Here is an 18,651-nt window from a genome sequence, read left to right as displayed (position 1 = left end):
AGCTGCACAGCCTGGTTTGGCAGCTTTGCACTATCTGGAAGGGGCCAAATGGAGTTCTCACAGGAGCTGTCTCTCTTGTCCCTCTGCTGTGGCAATCACAGCCACCCTGAGGAACAAGGTAGTGGGATGGATTGTGCACCTCATCATGCTGCACTTCCATCAGAGCTGACTGGAGATGGGAGCTTTGCACCACTCACTGCTCAGGGCAGAGCTACAACACCCCCAGCCCCACACACATCCATATAACACAATGTGCAGACCCATAACTTGGGTCCAGGGAAGGCCCAGGGGTCTTTCCAGAGAAGTCCCCAGTGCTCGCAAGGGGCACCCTGACTGCACTTTTGTGGGGACCAGCAAGCCCTTTGCCCAGCTGCCAGTGGGACACTTCCTCCCCATGGCTGCATTTTCTCTCTGCCTCCCCGCAGGTACAAGGATGGAAAGCTAATTCCCAAGCAATCTCAATCTTCAATGCAGATCAAGGATGTGTCGGAGCAGCACGCTGGGACATACACGCTGGTTCTGCGGAACAGGCTGGCGGGGCTGGAGAAGCAAATTAGCCTCCAGTTAATTGTCAATGGTAAGGGGGGACTGGGGCTGGAGCTGGGGGACAGTGCTGAGCCCATGGCCCCAGCCTTTGGGCTGCTCCAAGACCAAGTCCTCATTGCTGTCCTCAAGCAGTTGGTACCTACATCACCTCTTCCTCCCCCATGGCACAATTTTATTCCTGGCTCCCTCACTTCGGACAGAATATGTCATTGCTCAGGGGCCACTTCCCTACTGCAGTTGGGGATGCTGCTGAGGGTGACCCTGACTGATGTGGACTTGAGAGCAGGGCAGCTGCCACACAGATGAAGTCTTGATGTAGAGTAGTTCCTCTGGGTGGGAAGCCCCTATGGAATTTTCCCACAGCAGAAACTGGTCCCAGTCATGCAGGAAGCAGATGCCAGCTAAAAAAGTGTTGGAGGAGCACTGCTGCCTGGAGATGTGTCTCCAGCAGGCTCTGTGGCCCTGTGCTTTGAGCCCTGCAGCATCCAGACAGTTCCACTCACCAGAGGAAGGAGAAACAATGTCACTTGAATCCTCTTAAGTATGACCCGCTGTTCCTGAGTTGTCCTGAGAGCCAGAGGGCTGTAGTGCCCAGGCTGTGTATACATGGGCCTGGGGAGGGCTGTGCCAGGCCTGGGGGTGCAGTGACTGGGTCTGCAGCTGCTCACAATGTCACTCTGATCCTTGCAGTTCCTCCACGCATCCATGAGAAGGAAGCCTCTTCCCCAAGCATCTACTCAAAGAGAAGCCCCCAGGCCCTCACCTGCACTGTCTATGGCATCCCAGCACCAGAGGTGATCCAGTGGCAGTGGAGGCCATGGATGCCCTGTCGGATGTTCTCCCGACGCAGCCTGTAAGTGCCATTTCTTCCAACACTTGTGTCTTGTCAGGCCAACATGGTGGTGTTATGGGCTTCTTGTGACCATGGCTGTGCCCTCAGCCAACCCTGCCTGGCTTTTGTTCTGCCACCCACAACATGTCACCTTGTGGGAAGGCAGAATGGAGACACTTCTTGTCCGTGTGGGAGTTTTATCCAGGCTGGCTGATCCCAGACACCAACAGCTTCCACAGCATCTTCTGCATCCTCAGCCACCTTCCTCTGTCAGTGGATGTCCATGGCCCAGCCACACCTCGCAGCACCTGCAATGAAACCACTGATCACTGTGCTAATGGGGAAACTGAGGCAGATTGCAGGAGAAATTGTGACAGCCCCTTGATGAGACCCCAAGACAGCAGCTGGGGCTCACATCATTCCTAATGTCCCTGTGGCTTTTCTGTCCTTTGTCTTTGGGGTAATTATGGAAGCAAAAGTGCTCATAGGCAGCTGCTGCTTGTGGGAAAGAATTGCTAAATCCTGGAGAAGTGCCAGATCTCTGCCAGCTGCTGGGATGATTTGCCAGCAGGGCAATAGGTAGGCAGGAAGAGTGCATGCCCACTGCCTGTGCCTTGGGAAGCTGAGGCAGCATCAGGCAGGGCTGCAGTGACATTTTTAAGGACAGCCTCACTGAAGAAGGAAAAGGGATGCTGGGGAGTTGTAGCCAAAGTAGTCAGGGTGGAGGACATCAGGGTGCCTGGAGGAAGCCAGGTCCCACAGCCCTGTGCAGGCTTTTGCCAAGCCCGGGACGCCAGAGAGTTTTCCATTGCATGCAAGTGCACTGTGGCCCTGTCAGGAAGTAGAGGGGCCCATGAATTATGAGCACTGTCTCACAAGGCCACCATATTTCTGCCTAGCACAGCTCCAGAGGATGCAGGAGGCTTCTTTCTAGCTTCCTGTTTTTTACACAGCTCACCAATGTGTTTGCCCTGCCAAGTGGCCTGCCCCACACTGCCAGCACACACCTTTGCTACAGCTCCTGGACCCTTAGCTTCCCTCTGCTTCCCTGTTACCCAAAGCCTCTCCGTTCCAAACCACATTTTTGGGCAGACCCTCCCATCTTCCACCCCAACCCACATTTCAAAAGCATTCTTCAGGCTGCAGCATCCCAGGTACCTGACAGATTTGGGCACTTCTTCCCACCCATCTGTCTCAGCCTGAGGAGAGGCATGATTCCCCTGTGAGGCACCAGTGGCACCTCTACTTGGGAGGTCTCTCTCTCAGCTTCTGCTGAATTGAGGGCAGCAAGAGCACCCCTGAAGCTGAGCCCTGGAGTGTTGCACCATCTGCTCTCCAGGCCAGCACCTGCCAGTCAGTGACACCTCTGACTCTCAGTCCCATCAGGGCTTTAAGGCCTTGGTGCTGAGCAAAATTACATCAAGAGTAGCCCTAGGCACATGTAAATCAACTTCACCAGTGCCTTTCTCCACCCCTAGCAAGGAAAGATGAAGCCCCAGGCCTGTGGGTGAAGACATTGCTCAGGACACCTGTATTCACATCTAAAAATTTTTGCCGCATTGGTGGTTCCAAGGCACCCTTATAAAGCACATCAGAACTGTGTAACTGAAAGAGCCGGGAAATTTCGCAGAGTTATAGGACAGGACAGTTCTCTGACACAAAGTTGCTTTTCCTGCCCTTTTTCTCAGCTAACCTTCTCTCTGTCTGTCTCCTCTTTCCCTTGCTCGTCCCTGGCTGCTGGCTTAGCAATAGCAGGCACCGGGCAGCAAGGCGCCACCAGCGGGACCGGATGCCCGAGTGCAAGGACTGGAAAGATGTGTCCCGGCAAGACGCTGTGAACCCCATCGAGAGCATTGACACCTGGGTGGAGTTCGTGGAGGGGCGGAACAAGGTGAGGCTGTATTCCAAACCCATCCTTGGACAGGGAGCCAGAGACGGGCACAAGACTCTTTTGCAACCAGCCAGGAAAAGTGGCCTGGAAAGGGGGCTGACAGAGATAGATTTGGGGAGGGCTTCACACCTCTGCTTCTAAAGTAAACCATCAGTGGCAGTTCTCAGCCCTGGGGGCTCCACAGTACCAGGCAGTCGCAGGGTGAGGAAGAGCTGCCATCTTTGAGAAATTACCCTGTGACTAGATAGGTTCTCACTGGGCCTGGCTGCACAGGAGGATTTGCAATGGATTGTTATTGAACACAGGGCATGCAGCCAGGGAAGACATGGGACAGGTGCTATGGGGGCTTCCACGGCCATTTCTGAGCATTTTGCATGAGCTGTGAGAACCAAACCCTGCAGAGCATCCTGGGCAGGAGAGCAGGAGTCACAAACTGACTAGGAAATCTCTGGCCTTGGGAAGGTCCATGTGTCTGGTGGGGCATTTCATCCAGCTGTCCCCATCCTGGTGCGGTGAGGGTGGTTTGGAGAAGCTGGCATCCATCCACTGCATCTTTGTGAGTGGGAGCAATGTGTGCTCCACAAAGCCACTTCTCCAGCAGAGCATTTCCTCTCTGGAAGGAACATCTCTCTCGTTGCAGTGTTGCAGTGTGTGACCTGCTTGCTGCCTGTTTCCTGGGCAGCCATGAGTGTCAGGTCTGCACCATGACAAGGTTCCTGTCCCCACTGGTGTCGGGCACCAGCCGCTCACAGAGGGATGCAGAACAAACAAATGGGCCCCTGTTTCCGAAAGTCACTTCCTGTTTTCCTACACACCTCTAAAGGCACTTCCCAGCCCCTGGCCTGGCCGGGAGTTCATCACTCTGCCAAAAGGCTGGCAAGGGCAGATGACTTCTCCTCCCAGAGCACATGAAGGGAGAGTGAGGAATTGATGTTCCCCAGGGATGCAAGCAGAGGTGGTGGAAGCTCCTGGGTGAGAAGCCCTTGTGTCCCACTACAGATGTGATACTTACATTGGTCCTTTTTGATCTTTTCCTATTTTCCCCATTTTCTTTCTCCTGTTCCTCAGCTGTGTCTTTCTCATTCCATCTGTTTGGTTGTAACTGTCCTGGAGCTTCAACTCAGGTTATGCATCCCCACAGATGTGCTAGAGCTTTGGGAGAAAAGAGCTCTTCCATTTACAGTGGGACGCTACATCCTAAAATCTGCTTTCTCTCTCTCTCTCCTGTCCTTTCTGCCTGTCTTGTCTTACCATCCTCCTGGTTTTTAATCCATCTGTAAAGGCCAGAATGACCCACAGGATGCACAGTGCACAGCCATGCCCTGCAGGCAGCAGGATGACGTCAGATCAAGAAACCCCAACTCAAACATAACACCACAGATTAAAAGGAAAATCCCCAAGAAACAGGAAAGGCAGCACACAAAAGTGCCAGCAATAGGGTCACTCTGGTTGTATGAATAACCCCAAGAAACGGAAAAGGCAATGCACAAAAGTACCACTAATAAAGTCACTTCAGCTGTGTTGAGTATGCACTGAATGAATGACTGTTCCTTCTGGTTAACACAACCTCAATGCATTGCCCCTCAGAACGGAAATGCTGCCTAAAGTCTATGGGATGTAAAGGCAAAGAAATCTTCCTGTAGGAACACGTTAATTTTGCATTTTACACACCATCTCATTAAAGGGACTTCTGCATGTGTTTAACTTGTCATTTAAACTGGAGCCTCAAACTGCAAGTCTCCTCTAAGGGGAGTGCTTGTAACACAGTTGGTAGCTCACACATGTGCTGTGTGAGCCAGGAGGAGGAGGAGGAAAGCAGCCTTATTCCCCAGCTGCTTTTCCTGTCTTATTTGGAGGCAGCATCCCCTGGGTCCATGCTCCCAGGATGGCAGCCTGGCTGTTTGCCCAGTCTTAATCATGTCTTGTTGGAGAGAGAGAGAAGGAAGCTTTTAGGACCGTGTCTATCTACATTTGGAATTCAAAGAAGGATGACAGCTCTTCCTGAAGGGATGAGAGCTGGGATGTCTTCACAGGTTTGATTTCTCCTCATGAATAAAAGGAGTGCTTTCAGTCTATAAGTATCCATAAATTCCACTGATCCCTGTGGGACACTAAGTATTCACCTAACTGCAGAGGGCTCAAGGAATCAAAGCCCTTGTGTTCTTTCCCTTTTTTTCCCACTCTTATAAATAAAGCTTGGCAGGAGTTTAACCATCCCCTCAGCCCTGCATCATGTTACTGTCCCCCTTGCTGAGCACTGTCCCCATTGTGACCTGAGGGACTTAACAAGAAGTTTGCTCCCATGGAGAGGCATCTATGCTGACTGGGCTCCACAAAAAGATACAGAGATTGGGAATAAAATCATGTTATTATTGGTAGAGCCAATGGATAAAACTTAAAATACACAAAAAGCTGTAGAATAAGGGTCTGTTTTTGCATAACCCTTTCCCAGGCTTTGCTACCCTGCCAGAGAGCAGCAGTGATCCTACTTCTTTTCCCTGTTGCTCTTCCTAACTCTTCCTTATGTTCTCTTCCCCCATCAGACAGTCAGCAAACTGGCCATCCAGGAGGCCAATGTCTCAGCCATGTACAAGTGTATTGCCTCTAATAAAGTGGGTCGAGATGAGCGACTGATCTACTTCTACGTGACCAGTGAGTACTGTAAAATCCCCCCCACCTGCACCAGCCAAGCTCTCTGCTTGAACAGGCAGGTCCCTAGAGTTGTCAAGTCCTGCCATTCACAGTTAGGATTTTCAACTGCGACTGGAAAGCCAGCAGGAAAGCAGGGCTAACCCAGAGCTCTGCTGGGTGGCAAATGCCTGAAGCCCTGGCAGCAGATAGCACAGGCAGAGTTTGGAAGGCAGACCTCGGAATGAGCCAGCACTGCCTTGTGTCTGGGTCCTGGGCAGGTCTTGGGCTGGGGACATCCCACTGGCTCAGGCCCAGGCAGCTCCCTGGACTGGGGTTGTGTCTGGTCCAAGAGCATCCTCTAGTGGCACCGCCCGACCCTGTCCCAGGCCAGGAGCCGCTGGCCCCAGCCCTCGGCAGCGATTCCCACGGGATTTTGGTGAAGGGAGGGGGCTGAGTTTGTAGGAACCAGAGCCCAGCGGTGTGGGCTGGAGTCATGGCCCACAGGAGACTGTATGAGCCTCCTGCCAGTGGTACCCTGTCCTGGCGGGAGACTGTCCCTGCCTGCTAAGAGAGGGAGCCCAGTAAGAGCACAGCAAAAGCTTATCCTGTGGAATGAGAATTCCATAATAAAATTCCCAGCCCAGGAGGCTGGGCTCATGGCCACTGTGGCAGTATCTGTGCTATCAGAGCCACCAGATCTTATGAAGCCAGATGAACATCTTCAGTCACTGCTTCAGTAATGCTCTCTGTGTAGTTGTCCATCCTGCTGTGTCACTGCCTGCACAAGTGAAAGTGGGCATGTGTGCAAAGCAGAATGCTGCAGCTGGGCTGGGAGGAGTACCTGCCTAATTCAGAGCTCTCTGACTTGTTTCATTTGTGATCCTCGTCTTAATTTCACCTTGGGACTTGAGCATATACCATAGCACTTGCTGGGCTTAAGTTGTGGTTGCCAGCAGTTTGCATGTCACCATTCCGGTCTACAGTGGTTTCCTTTACCCTGGCTGACGACAGGCAGATCTCTGACAGCTGAGCCCAAGAAGAGAATTTCATTGTGTCTGGTGGCTCAACCATAAAAACTCATTCACATGTTCATTTCCTTCCTGAAAGCCATTCCAGATGGGTTTGAGATTGAGTCCCAGCCCTCAGAAGAGCCCATAGAAGGGCAGGACCTACAGCTGAGCTGCAATGCAGACAACTACACCTACGAGAACCTGCAGTGGTATCGGCTGAACCTCTCCAAGCTCCACGATGAGGAGGGCAACCCCCTCGTGCTGGACTGTAAGAACGTCCACCACTATGCCACCAAGATGCAGGGGGAGCTGCGCTTCCAGCCCAACTCCAACGATGCGACCTTGCTGCTCACCATCCCAAACATCTCCCTGGATGAGGAGGGAGATTATGTGTGTGAGGTGCAGAACAGGAAGACACGGGAGAAACACTGCCACAAGAAATACATCTCTGTGCAGGGTGAGGGTCCACAGGGCTGGCGGGAGTGACACAGGAGAGCTGGTGCTCTTGCTGCCATCAGCTTCCCAGTCCATCCCCAGGGGAAGCCACACAAGCAAGCTAAACTCAAGTGGCAAAGGCAGGGCACCTGGGTTCTCAAGACACCCTTCATCAGGGGTCAGAGACCCAAAGCCCCCCAGGAGCACAGATATTCTTTTGATCAATCAGTTTCCCGTTTTCCCCTCCTCCTCTTTGTGCTGCTCCTCCAGCCCTGGAGATCCCCCGCCTCAAGCAGAACCTGACAGACATTTGGGTGAACGTCAGCGACTCCATAGAGATGCGCTGTAAGGTGGACGGCAACCACGTTCCTGAAATCAGCTGGTACAAAGACGAGAAACTGGTGGAAGAAGTGTCAGGTACAGTGGGCTGGGGGCGTGTCACAGGGCAGTGTGTCCAGTAGCTGGAGAGCTGAACACTGCTGGTTTCTGGGAGTTGCTGTGCCCAGATAAAGGCACCCGTTCTCTGAATCAGCCAGACCCTGGTTTTAATCACATTCTGTTCTAATTTGATGCAGTCTCACTGGCCAAGTCTTTGCCCTAGGGCCTGGCTCAACACTGTATGTGCTTGTGCACATTCAGCTGGAGAACAGAGAGAGAGAGAAATCATTCATGTTCTTACTCTCAGCCTAGTGCCTGGCATCTCTGATTATGCAGAGACTGACCCAGATCTCATGGAAGGAACATCCAGAGGATCCAGGCATATTGCAGAGGGAAAGGAACAGGTTCTGAAGCTGAAGCAGAACTTGACACACCAGCTGGACTGCCTGGGCACTGTCCCTATTCAGCATGTTCAGTGAGGGATTTGTACCCTCCATACACTGCCTGGGGAAGGCCCCTCCAGGGTATTTCTGGGGCCATCAAGAGAAGAGCCTCTACCAGCTGGTGCGGTGTCATTCTGCCATCTAAAATGAATCAGCCAAAAACCACAAGCCTTATTTTGAGCCTGAGTCCAGTGTACTTGTCTTTCCTCCCTGTGAGTGACCACCACAACCTTCTGTGCCTTACAGGGATTGACCTGGCAGACTTCAACCAGAGGCTGAGCATTCAGAGAGTGAGGGAGGAGGATGCTGGGCTCTACCTGTGCAGCGTCTGCAACGCTAAGGGCTGTGTGAACTCCTCAGCCAGCGTCTCTGTGGAAGGTACCAGCAGCCACAACCTCCCTGGGGATGTGAAGGGGTGAAATAGGACTTATGGCCAAGCTCCCATGCATCTTCCCTGTGACAGTGGAAGGCAGTGAAAGCCTCTTGGCCTTGCTGGTGGCATGGTGCTCTCACAGGAGGATCTGTTGTCCAGAGCATGTTTAGCTCAGGCAGACAAGTCTCCAGTCACCCCACATCTTGATGCAGGCCATAAGGAATGGCTGAGTTGGAGCATGGAATGGTAATCTCTGAAGCTATGATTTCCCTCCCATCCCATAGGCTCTGATGACAGGACCAATGTGGAGATTGTCATCCTGATTGGGACTGGAGTTATTGCTGTTTTCTTCTGGATCTTACTTATTCTCATCTTCTGCAACATCAAAAGGGTACGTGACTGTGACTGCCTCAGGCCGAGGGGGATGGCATATCAGGGCTTGGGGCGACACCAGTGCTGTGATGTGGGGCTGCATGGCAGCACCTGCTAAAAGGAGGTCACTGAGTGATGCTTCCAGTCCTCTCATTGACGAGGACAGGGCGAGTAAGGGCTGTGGTAAAGGAGGTGATGGGGAATGGCCTTTGCTTGAGGGGGTAGCAGGTCAAGGCAGGCAATGAATCCAAATCCCATCTGGGAGTCAGCACCCAGGGCAGGGAGGGCACCTCCTCACCCCTGGTGTTGGCTGGTTCCTGCAGCCGGCGCACGCAGACATCAAGACAGGCTACCTGTCCATCATCATGGACCCTGGCGAGGTGCCCTTGGAGGAGCAGTGCGAGTACCTGCCCTATGATTCCAGCAAGTGGGAGTTCCCACGAGACCGCCTGCGCTTAGGTGAGCCAGACCACCTCCCTCCCACTGCACGCTACAGCCCTTCAAACTCGCTCTTCAGATTTCTTAACACACCTCTGCATATTTAAGGCTTTCTCTCTGCCTCAGGCTTCCCATCCTCTTCCCCAGGCTGTCCCTAAAGCCCAGCAGTGCCTGGGAAATCTCTTTAGGTCTGACTGTAGACAGGTCTGAGCCAACTGTAAGCCCAGACTTCCTTAGTGTATTCACACAGGTATTACTGAAAACAGAAGACCCCTGGGGCATGGTTTAAAACACATCCCCATATTTTCCATGTGGGAGTCTGGACAGAACAGCCCAGTTCACAGCAGGTACCCTGAGTTCAGGATCAGGATTGCATCCATTACTGTTTTCATGCTGAGACACCTACCTGCAGCCTCTTCCCTCTGTCTGGCAGAGTTTAAAGGGCAGCAGACTACCTTTGAGGCACAGAGCAGTGACATTAGTCCTGGCTGCTGTGCTGCAAGAAATCGTTTACCTTTCCCATACACAACAACTTGTTGCTCGAGGGCAACAAGCAGCCCCTCACTTCTGCATGGCCATTTCCTTCCTCTGCTTTGTCCATGCCAGCTCTATCTCAGTTCCTCCCATCATCCTTTCTCTTATTCTCACCGACACAGCAAGCAGCCACCTGAAAGGGTACATGTTCCACTCCTTCCTTTTCCTTTATGATGCTTTTTCTTTCTTCTCCCCATGATTTCCTGTTTGGATTTTTGTTTTCCTTCATTTTATTCTGCTTTTTCTGCACCTGCCTTTCTTCACACTTACTCTCCTTGTCCATAGGTAAAGTCCTGGGTCATGGTGCCTTTGGGAAGGTGGTGGAAGCATCAGCATTTGGGATCAATAAAAGTAACAGCTGTGAGACTGTAGCAGTCAAAATGCTGAAAGGTATGTGAACAGTGAAGCAAAATATGCAATGTGTATAGAAGCAATTAATGAGGCACCTGCCAGGGAACATTCACCCTGTAAATGCCTGTCTTTTAATTAATGGCTTCTTGGCCTCAACACAGTTGATCCTCTTTGGCTCCATTCAGCTGCACTGAGAGGCTGAAGTGGCAGAACAGGCAGCAAGGACTTGGAGAACTCAGTTTTCAAGGGAATTTAGCTGTCTGCAAAGGCAAAGAATGAAATCTGTCTCAAAGGATGAACAATAATCCAGAGCCCATCTTTGGCATGTCACTGAAGGAAGTGTTGCTCCCAATTGCCTTCTTCCAAATGTGCTTGTATTTTGTGTTTATGGCCCAGATCCAGAGCTGCATAAGGAAGCAGGTTGCAGCTCTTATCCAGCTCTGAGGGCTAAATTGTACCCAAAGCCTGGTTTATCCAGAGTGAGATGTTAAACTTTTATAGCCATGCTTTCAAACAGGCATCCAAAACATTATTCTGTAATTTGGCACCAAACAGAACACTGAGGCAGTCTCTGGCCAGAAGTAGCCTGTACATGGAAATTGTGTCATGGCTCATCTGAACAGTATTTACTGTTGTAAGTGTACAGATCATCTACACAGCAGACGGGAGCCTGGTGTGCAAGGCTGCTTTACAATTTTTTGAGGCAAGGCTCTCACCTGTCCCATCAGCTGCAGCTCAAGAGGATACTTCTGTCTCTTAGGCTAAATTTACAAACTCTCAAGTAAGACAAAATGCATATGAGGAGTCTGAGAAGTATGAAAAAGGCACACAAAACCAGAGAACACACCCTGGGGGTAAAACAGAGGGTCAAGAATTGATGCGAATTGGAAGCTTGAGAGAAGATGCAGTACAGACAGATGGCAGGAGCATGACACTATGTTTGCTATTGAAGAGGAATCATCAAAAGATATCTGGATTTGACTTGAGACAGCTCCTATCTTCAATTGTGATAAAAAGAATCAGATGTCTTTTGTACCTAATTTTCTTTCGAATTGTTTCATGGCTTGTTATCTCTGTTTGGAGGCCAAAAGGGCAAAGATTCAAACAAGTGCATCCCAGTGAAAGTTTCAAGTGATGTTTTTCACTGCATGGCTATCATAAAGAGAAATCTGTTGGGCACAGATTGTGTTGTCCTTTGTTCTGGGTCCCTGCACTGACAGAGAGCACTCTACGTGTTACAGCAGAGATCCTGGGATCTCCAGACAAGGCTTAACATTTCATGTGGGAACATGCAATAACAAAATGTACCGAGGCTTTGAGGTCACAGCCTCCTCAGCAAGATTCACATTAACATGCTGCTAGAGAAGGGTGGTGAGGGGGAGTGAAAAGCTGTGAGGAGATGTCATGACATGGTCTGTGTGTTTCCAGAGGGAGCTACTGCAAGTGAGCACAAGGCACTGATGTCAGAGCTGAAGATCCTCATTCACATCGGGAATCACCTCAACGTGGTGAATTTGCTGGGTGCCTGTACCAAACCAAATGGTAAATATCCCAGGGCAGCAGGCTGTGCCTGTCCCAAAAATCAGAGCTTGTCCCCTGTGTCTTTCTGCTGTCCACATGTGTGATCACAGGGACCTGTGGGGAAGTTATTAAGTGCACTTAGGGCAGATGTCACAGCTCAGCAGGGCTGCACATAACACAGGCAAATTCTGACCTACTCAAGCCCTTACCTCTTGCCCTAACCTTTAATCTCTTCTTACCAGGTCCACTCATGGTTATTGTTGAGTTCTGCAAGTATGGAAACCTCTCCAACTACCTGCGGACCAAGAGGGAAGGATTTAGTCCTTACAGGGTGAGTAGCTTCCTTTGCCCCTAGAGACCTGTCCCATGTCTAGGGAAGGAAGACATGCAGCCTAATACATGATCTGACAATGTGACAATGGTACCCTCTGCCCTTCTTTCTGCAATGGTAGAGGCTTCCAGGTCAGAATTACAGTTTAAGAAGAGGAAGAGACTGTGCAGCTCATGGGTGCAAGGGTTACAATGTGTGTTGTCTGCTGAGGGTTTTGGTTTGGTCTCTTGCCAGGAGAAGTCTCCCAGGCTGCGTATTCAGGTGCAGTCCATCGTGGAGGCAGTGAGAGCTGACAGGAGGAGCCGCTCTGGGACCAGTGACAGCGCCATCTTCCACCGCTTCCTGATGCACAAAAGCCGCACGGCACTGCCCATCCAGGAAGGTAACACTCCAGCCTGGGCACCAGCTCCTCACCTGGACACCAAAACTATGCCAGACTTGGCTAGCTTGGGGAATGGGCAGGGAGTATCAGTGGAGAGTGGGGACCCAGCCTTGGAACTGTGGCATGGCAATTCCCTGAGCAGGGCTATTATATCATCTGTTGTCTATTGTAATAGACACCAGAAACCCAAAAGGGAAAATTAAATCCCTTTGGGTATTTTAGCCGGAAGAAAGGAGAACTGAATGGGATTTTGTTGAGTCCTCCCTAGGACAGAAATAATGAGCTGACATTCAAAGCCCCTTCCAGTCCTGTTTCCCACAACTGTTACACTGACATGTGCTGGAGGCTGGACTCTCTCCTCACACTTGAGGAGATTTCTGCCTTGTACCTTCTGCCACCTGAGCAGAAAATCTTGGAGGGGAGCTGATTACTCCAGTTAGGACTGAGCACTAACTGTATTTTAGTGAGAAACTGGCTGTATCCTGCAGTCCCAGAGAGAGACAAAGAGGACAACAGAAGGCCAATTGTCTAATAATTTTCTGTTACTTCTGAACAGTGGATGACTTGTGGCAAAGTCCCTTGACAATGGAAGACCTCATCTGCTACAGCTTCCAGGTAGCACGTGGTATGGAATTCCTGGCATCTCGAAAGGTGAGTTCAGCCTTTCCTTTGCTCACCTTACCTTTTGTGCATGCCTGATTAGAGATCTGACTACAGCCACCTTTCAGATGACACCCAGAGAGATTCAGTGATATGCCTCACACTCCTGAAAATCTGAGACAGATGTGTGTACACAAAGCTGGGAAATCAGTTCTCTTGCATTTCAACCTCTCCTTAACCATCCCATTTTGAAACTTTTATCTTTAACTTCTTCCCATTTCCACCATTCCCCCATTACAGCTCAGGGTTATGGGGGAATGGAGGTGATGTACACCAGGCTTATGGGGGGATGGAGGTGATGTACACATTCTGATTGTCGTTTCCCTCCCTCTTATTTTGCCCCTTCCTCTTTGTGTGCCCTCAGTGCATCCACAGAGACCTGGCGGCTCGCAATATCCTGCTGTCAGAAAACAACGTGGTAAAGATCTGTGACTTTGGCCTGGCCAGGGACATCTACAAGGACCCCGACTATGTCAGGAAAGGCAGTGTAAGTGCCATTTTCTTAAACCCTTCACAGATTAGGCCCCTTGATGAAAAGATGAAAAAGCAGGAGTGGAATTAGTTGCATGGCTAGGACCAGAAGCCATTGGACCAATGACACGTCCTGTCCTCCTCCACCAGCAGACCTTTGTCTCCTTTCTTCTGCCCCTCAGCCTGTCATTAACTTACTCTTCCTTGTACTCTTTCATCCCCCTTTCAGTGTGTCTGCCCCTCTCTCTGACCTAACCAATTCCTCCATGGAGAGAGGAGGAGGGCTACTGGATCTGATTTCCTTTCATTCATTTCATCCCTTTGCTACATAAAGGGCTGTCCTGGGATATGTTCCCATCTGAACATTTGTGCCTTGCTTCTCTCCTGCAGGCCCGTCTCCCACTAAAGTGGATGGCTCCAGAAAGCATCTTCGACAAGGTCTACACTACCCAAAGTGATGTCTGGTCTTTTGGGGTCCTTCTCTGGGAAATCTTCTCACTAGGTGAGTGCTAATGAGGGTCTTGTGCTGCTGAGGGAGACACCTCTACCCACGTAGCAGTTTGTGGGTGAGTCTGTGCAGGACAGACATTCTGAAGCACATTTAAGGACTGATGGGAAGCAACATCGATATAGGTAAAAAAAATATGGAGGCCATATCCACCCATGAACAGTGTGATGGGGACACAGGCATGCAGAGGTGGCCTCCAGCCCACTGAGGCAGAGAAGCCTGACTCAGGCAGCACCAGGGATTGGGCTGTGTATGAGTAGTGACCACATCTCTCAGTGTTCTGGGATGAAGGGCAGTCTCAAAACAGTGGTCTCTAAAGGACTTCTGATGTCACATGGAAAGGTTTCTGATGGCACATTTCATGTTCCCACCCTTCTCTGAACCTTCTTTAGGGGCATCTCCATATCCTGGAGTCCAGATCAATGAGGAATTCTGCCAGAGGCTCAAAGATGGTACCAGGATGAGAGCCCCAGAGTATGCCACAGCAGAAATGTAAGTCAGAAACCTCAAGGATTCTAGCACTGGTTAGAGCAGAGGCTCCAGTGAGAGGGCAGAACCTACCAGATCCCAACACAGAGAACAGGCCTCTCTGTGGGATGCAGACCTTTAGCCAGGGTAGGGGATGAGCCAACACATCCTTCACTCTAGACCATTGCCTGGAGTGCAAGGCAGATGGGTTCTGATCAGAATTCTCTAGGTGTCCTTGCATGCTCCTGCTGGGATGGGTGTGAGCACTGTGCTTTCCTGCTCTGAGGGGTATCAGAGGGATCTGAATAGTTCCTTGTTCCCAGTTATAATAAGTGGTTAACAAACCAGCTCCCTGCCAGTAAGTTCACCTGGTCAGTGTGCTGGGGGAGCCAAGGTTTCTTTCACAGTGCAGGAACTGTCTGTCTCAGTGGGCACCATGTGGGTGGGAGTTATGGAGTGGGGCAGGAAGGGATTTCTGTGGTGTTAAACAAACATCTCTTCTTGGCAGCTACCGTATAATGCTGAGCTGCTGGCACGGTGATCCCAAGGAGAGACCAACTTTCTCCGACCTTGTGGAGATACTGGGGAACCTTCTTCAGGAAAATGTCCAGCAGGTGAAAACCTCTCTGTCCCTGTTCTGCTCTAGGCAGCTCTTTCTTCTGTGATCACCAGCTCCCTCACTGTGTCCTCAGCTGACTCCATAGTCAATGCAATACATTTGGGTAGGCCACCAATAACAGATATTCCTGGGTCAGAGGTCTATTTCCCAGAGCTGTTGGATAAGTCATTTCTGCAACAGCCTTCTAGCTGCATCCTCATAAAACTCTGTTCCTTGCAGGGCAGGAGCCCTCTCAGTCGTCATTCGTACTTCCCTCCTAATCCCCAGATGATTATTTTAAATTCTTCAGCTGAGTCAAGGCCCTGGCAGTTCTGCCTCCCACATGCCTACATAATGAAAACCAGGACTTGACCAGGGTTTCTGAAACTCTGTCCTCAGACTGAAATGTCAGGGCCATGTGAAGCAAACAACTGTTACATTACAGCAGTCAGTAATACAGATTTCTTTGAAAGTATTACTAATCACTTTCATGTGGTAACTCACCAGGACATTTAACTGTGATGAGCGTGCAGCTCTGATTTTAACTTTTTCTTGATATTCCCTTTCAGAAAATGATAGCTAAATGCTTGAGTACTGTCTGAACCTGATGTTCCTGACTTTAACCTTTCAGCACGGGTTCCCAGCACAGGCATGACTAAGCCACAAATGACATTGCCCTGGAGCACAGTACTCTGTCCATGTAAACTGGAGAATTATGGGATTATTATGGGCAGTTGTTTTCCTGCTCACACACACCTCCATGCATCACTCACAGCTACTTAACATAAAGGTCACAGAAATCTCCAGCCAGATATTTTCTCCTAGAGAAATAAAATTTATAAACTAGAAATTTTCCTTCCCAGCTCTGACAGCTTCTGCCTGTGGAGCCTTTTCCTGTGGAAAAGTCCTCCCCTTCTTGTAAGGCTATTCACTGTTCTTCCTACCAGGAAGGGAAAGATTACATCCCGCTGAACGACTCTCACAGCTCAGAAGATGATGGTTTCTCCCAGGTGCCTTCCTCTGCCCAGCAAAACTCAGATGAAGAGGACTTTGACATGAGGATACGCTGCCACAGCCTAGCAGCAAGGTGAATCTCCTCTGAAAAGGGCAGAGAGAGCCCAGCAGGCAGCAAGCGGCCTGACCTGTAAGGGAGCCTGAGGGATATGGGGAGAACTCAGATATTTGGAAAATCCCAGGTGATAAGGTGTGATCCAAACATTTAGGCAATAGCTTCCAGCTTGTAAAAGCAAAATTACTTCATTTTGCTCATGAGGAAGTGCTGATTTGTAAGACTATCACATTCCTTCTTCTCCTCCAGCTATGCTGCCAGAGTACCATGTAAGGAGCTTCATCCTATCTGTTCCTAACTGACCTGAACAATTAGTCCCAGGCCTCTCCTCTTTAGTAAACCATGATAAAGTGATGCCTGGGATCTATATGACATTTTCTGCTTATCCCACGTGGAGAGCTTATTGGGCCCTGATTCAGTCAGTCTAGTCTCCACTGCAGAAGCAGTGCGGGGTTAAGAGGTCTAAAGTTAACCCATTACCCTCTCCAAATCCACCTTTTGGGTCATCCTCCTCTCTCCATATTTTAGTTGCACAGTGAGGAGGTTGAGTTCAGGTCCTGTTCATTCAGGACATTGACTCTTGCCTTTACTGAATACTGTATACTTCTGTTGGCAGATACTACAACTGTGTCTCATTCCCTGGTTGTTTGACGGGAGGAAATCAGATCAGGTGTCCATCCAGAATAAAGACATTTGAAGAGTTTCCCATGACACACACAATGTACAAGGCACACCCGGTGAGTAGCACCTGAGTGGATTTGAGCAGGGGGCAGTCTTTTCTGACACCTTACTGTTAAGACTGTGGAAGAAAGATCACTCCTATCTTATGTCAGTCTGTCTGTGTCATTCCTGTTCGGTCCATCCAGTCCTATGCATATTCATTTCTTCATCTGGCATACTGGGGTTTCTCTCCAGCACTGCCTTGGTGGGAAACAGGGAGGTTAGATACGCAAACAGGGAGACTATAAAGGACCTCAGAGAAGAGCTTGCTCTTCACCCTCTCAAATCTGTGAACACAGCCTGGTTAAGCACACTGAAATCCTGCCAGGACTAGGTAAACCCTAGGTGAAACCCAGAGTGTTTATCTGCAGCTCCTGTATCTTGATCCACATGGCAGTGTGCATTAGGGACCCTCCAGGTCTCTCCCAACTGGACTGGTACTGGTATCTCTTCTAGCAGCAGAACTAAAGTCATTCCTTTAGTCTCAGAGGAAAATATCACCTCTCACAGATTTGATAGTAATACATCTTCCAGCCAGGGAGCACTCTTTTTTTATTCCCCAAAAATGGCACTGAACTAAGCACACAAATCTTATCTTTCTAAGGTGCTGCTTTTAAGAAGGTACCTAAGAAAATCAGATTCAGCAAAACTATGGAGCCTGCTGGTAAAGTGCTCCTACCCCTTCTTCCCCATCAAACATACACACAATCTCATCTCCTGAATGATTTCTCCTTCCTTCCCACTCTGATCAGTCGACAGGGATGTTACTGATAACTCCTGTTGCTTCCTTCCAGGACAATCAGACAGACAGTGGGATGGTTCTGGCATCTGAGGAATTTGAGAGGATAGAAAACCGACACAGAAAAGAAGGTGGATTCAGGTACTCCTTAAGTCTAGCCACTGAAGCCTCCCTGCTGCCAAATGCAGTGAGACTAGGAGGGAGCTCCTGGTATCTCCCCAAGGCTGCACTGCTTGGAGATTTCAGCTGTGGGCCCTGAGCCAAATAAGTCCATGTACTCCTTTATGAGAGGCAAAACACAGGAAGAACAGACAAGCCTGCTGTTTTCTAGGGTTTAAAAATACAAACTGTGCCCATCAATGAGAATGTGCCTGTTAAGATAATGACGCACAGTGAAGTGATGTTGTTAATGAGACTGTTAATGCTTACTGACATTTTCTAGTTAAATGTATCAGGGCTTGCTCAAGTAGCAGCAGATGGGATGGGCGGAAACTATGTGACTGCCACCTTCCTCCCTCAGCTCTGACCCATGGGGTACAGAGCCCTGATATGGTGATGCAAGGATGGGACAGGCCTTAGGAATTCCCACATGCTGACATGGAGTCTGGCAGGTTGAGCTGGCACTCTCAGAGCTGAGGATCTTATGGATGGTTGTCTTTGACCCAGGCTTTGAAACTGAGTGAGAACCTGTGCAGCTCATCTCTGCCAGAGCAGGCTCAGTCCTTGTCTCTGTGACAGTGTGTTAAGCAAGCCATGTCACCTCATAGGAAGACAAGGCCAGTCCCAAGCCTCTTCCTCACCTCCTCTGCCTCCCAACATCAGATTAGTCATTATCTTTTGTCTTAGCCATAGCCCTGTGGCCTTTCTGCGCTTGTAACAGTCTCCTGCATCTTGTCCTTGTCCTCTTTTCCCTAAGGTGTGTTCCTGTTGTCTCCTACACCTGGTGTCCC

General features: G+C 50.0%; 1 protein-coding gene across 1 annotated transcript in view; it reads left to right on the top strand.

Moving 5' to 3' along the window:
• FLT4 (fms related receptor tyrosine kinase 4) overlaps nucleotides 1-18,651 on the top strand; it is a 57,666-nt gene that overhangs the window by 34,462 nt on the left and 4,553 nt on the right. Inside the window, exons 9-29 of the mRNA XM_066329140.1 lie at nucleotides 426-577; nucleotides 1,237-1,399; nucleotides 3,125-3,269; nucleotides 5,813-5,921; nucleotides 7,008-7,367; nucleotides 7,616-7,762; nucleotides 8,413-8,544; nucleotides 8,824-8,930; nucleotides 9,235-9,370; nucleotides 10,169-10,273; nucleotides 11,663-11,776; nucleotides 11,998-12,086; nucleotides 12,321-12,468; nucleotides 13,025-13,119; nucleotides 13,493-13,615; nucleotides 13,990-14,101; nucleotides 14,500-14,599; nucleotides 15,084-15,189; nucleotides 16,121-16,260; nucleotides 16,859-16,979; nucleotides 17,757-17,842. Coding sequence (XP_066185237.1) covers nucleotides 426-577; nucleotides 1,237-1,399; nucleotides 3,125-3,269; nucleotides 5,813-5,921; nucleotides 7,008-7,367; nucleotides 7,616-7,762; nucleotides 8,413-8,544; nucleotides 8,824-8,930; nucleotides 9,235-9,370; nucleotides 10,169-10,273; nucleotides 11,663-11,776; nucleotides 11,998-12,086; nucleotides 12,321-12,468; nucleotides 13,025-13,119; nucleotides 13,493-13,615; nucleotides 13,990-14,101; nucleotides 14,500-14,599; nucleotides 15,084-15,189; nucleotides 16,121-16,260; nucleotides 16,859-16,979; nucleotides 17,757-17,842 — 2,790 coding nt within the window. The remainder of the gene's footprint in view (nucleotides 1-425; nucleotides 578-1,236; nucleotides 1,400-3,124; nucleotides 3,270-5,812; nucleotides 5,922-7,007; nucleotides 7,368-7,615; nucleotides 7,763-8,412; nucleotides 8,545-8,823; nucleotides 8,931-9,234; nucleotides 9,371-10,168; nucleotides 10,274-11,662; nucleotides 11,777-11,997; nucleotides 12,087-12,320; nucleotides 12,469-13,024; nucleotides 13,120-13,492; nucleotides 13,616-13,989; nucleotides 14,102-14,499; nucleotides 14,600-15,083; nucleotides 15,190-16,120; nucleotides 16,261-16,858; nucleotides 16,980-17,756; nucleotides 17,843-18,651) is intronic.

Source organism: Sylvia atricapilla, chromosome 14, assembly GCF_009819655.1.
Source record: "Sylvia atricapilla isolate bSylAtr1 chromosome 14, bSylAtr1.pri, whole genome shotgun sequence".
NCBI classification, from domain to species: Eukaryota; Metazoa; Chordata; class Aves; order Passeriformes; family Sylviidae; genus Sylvia; species Sylvia atricapilla.
This window is presented reverse-complemented; position numbering and strand designations above follow the sequence as displayed.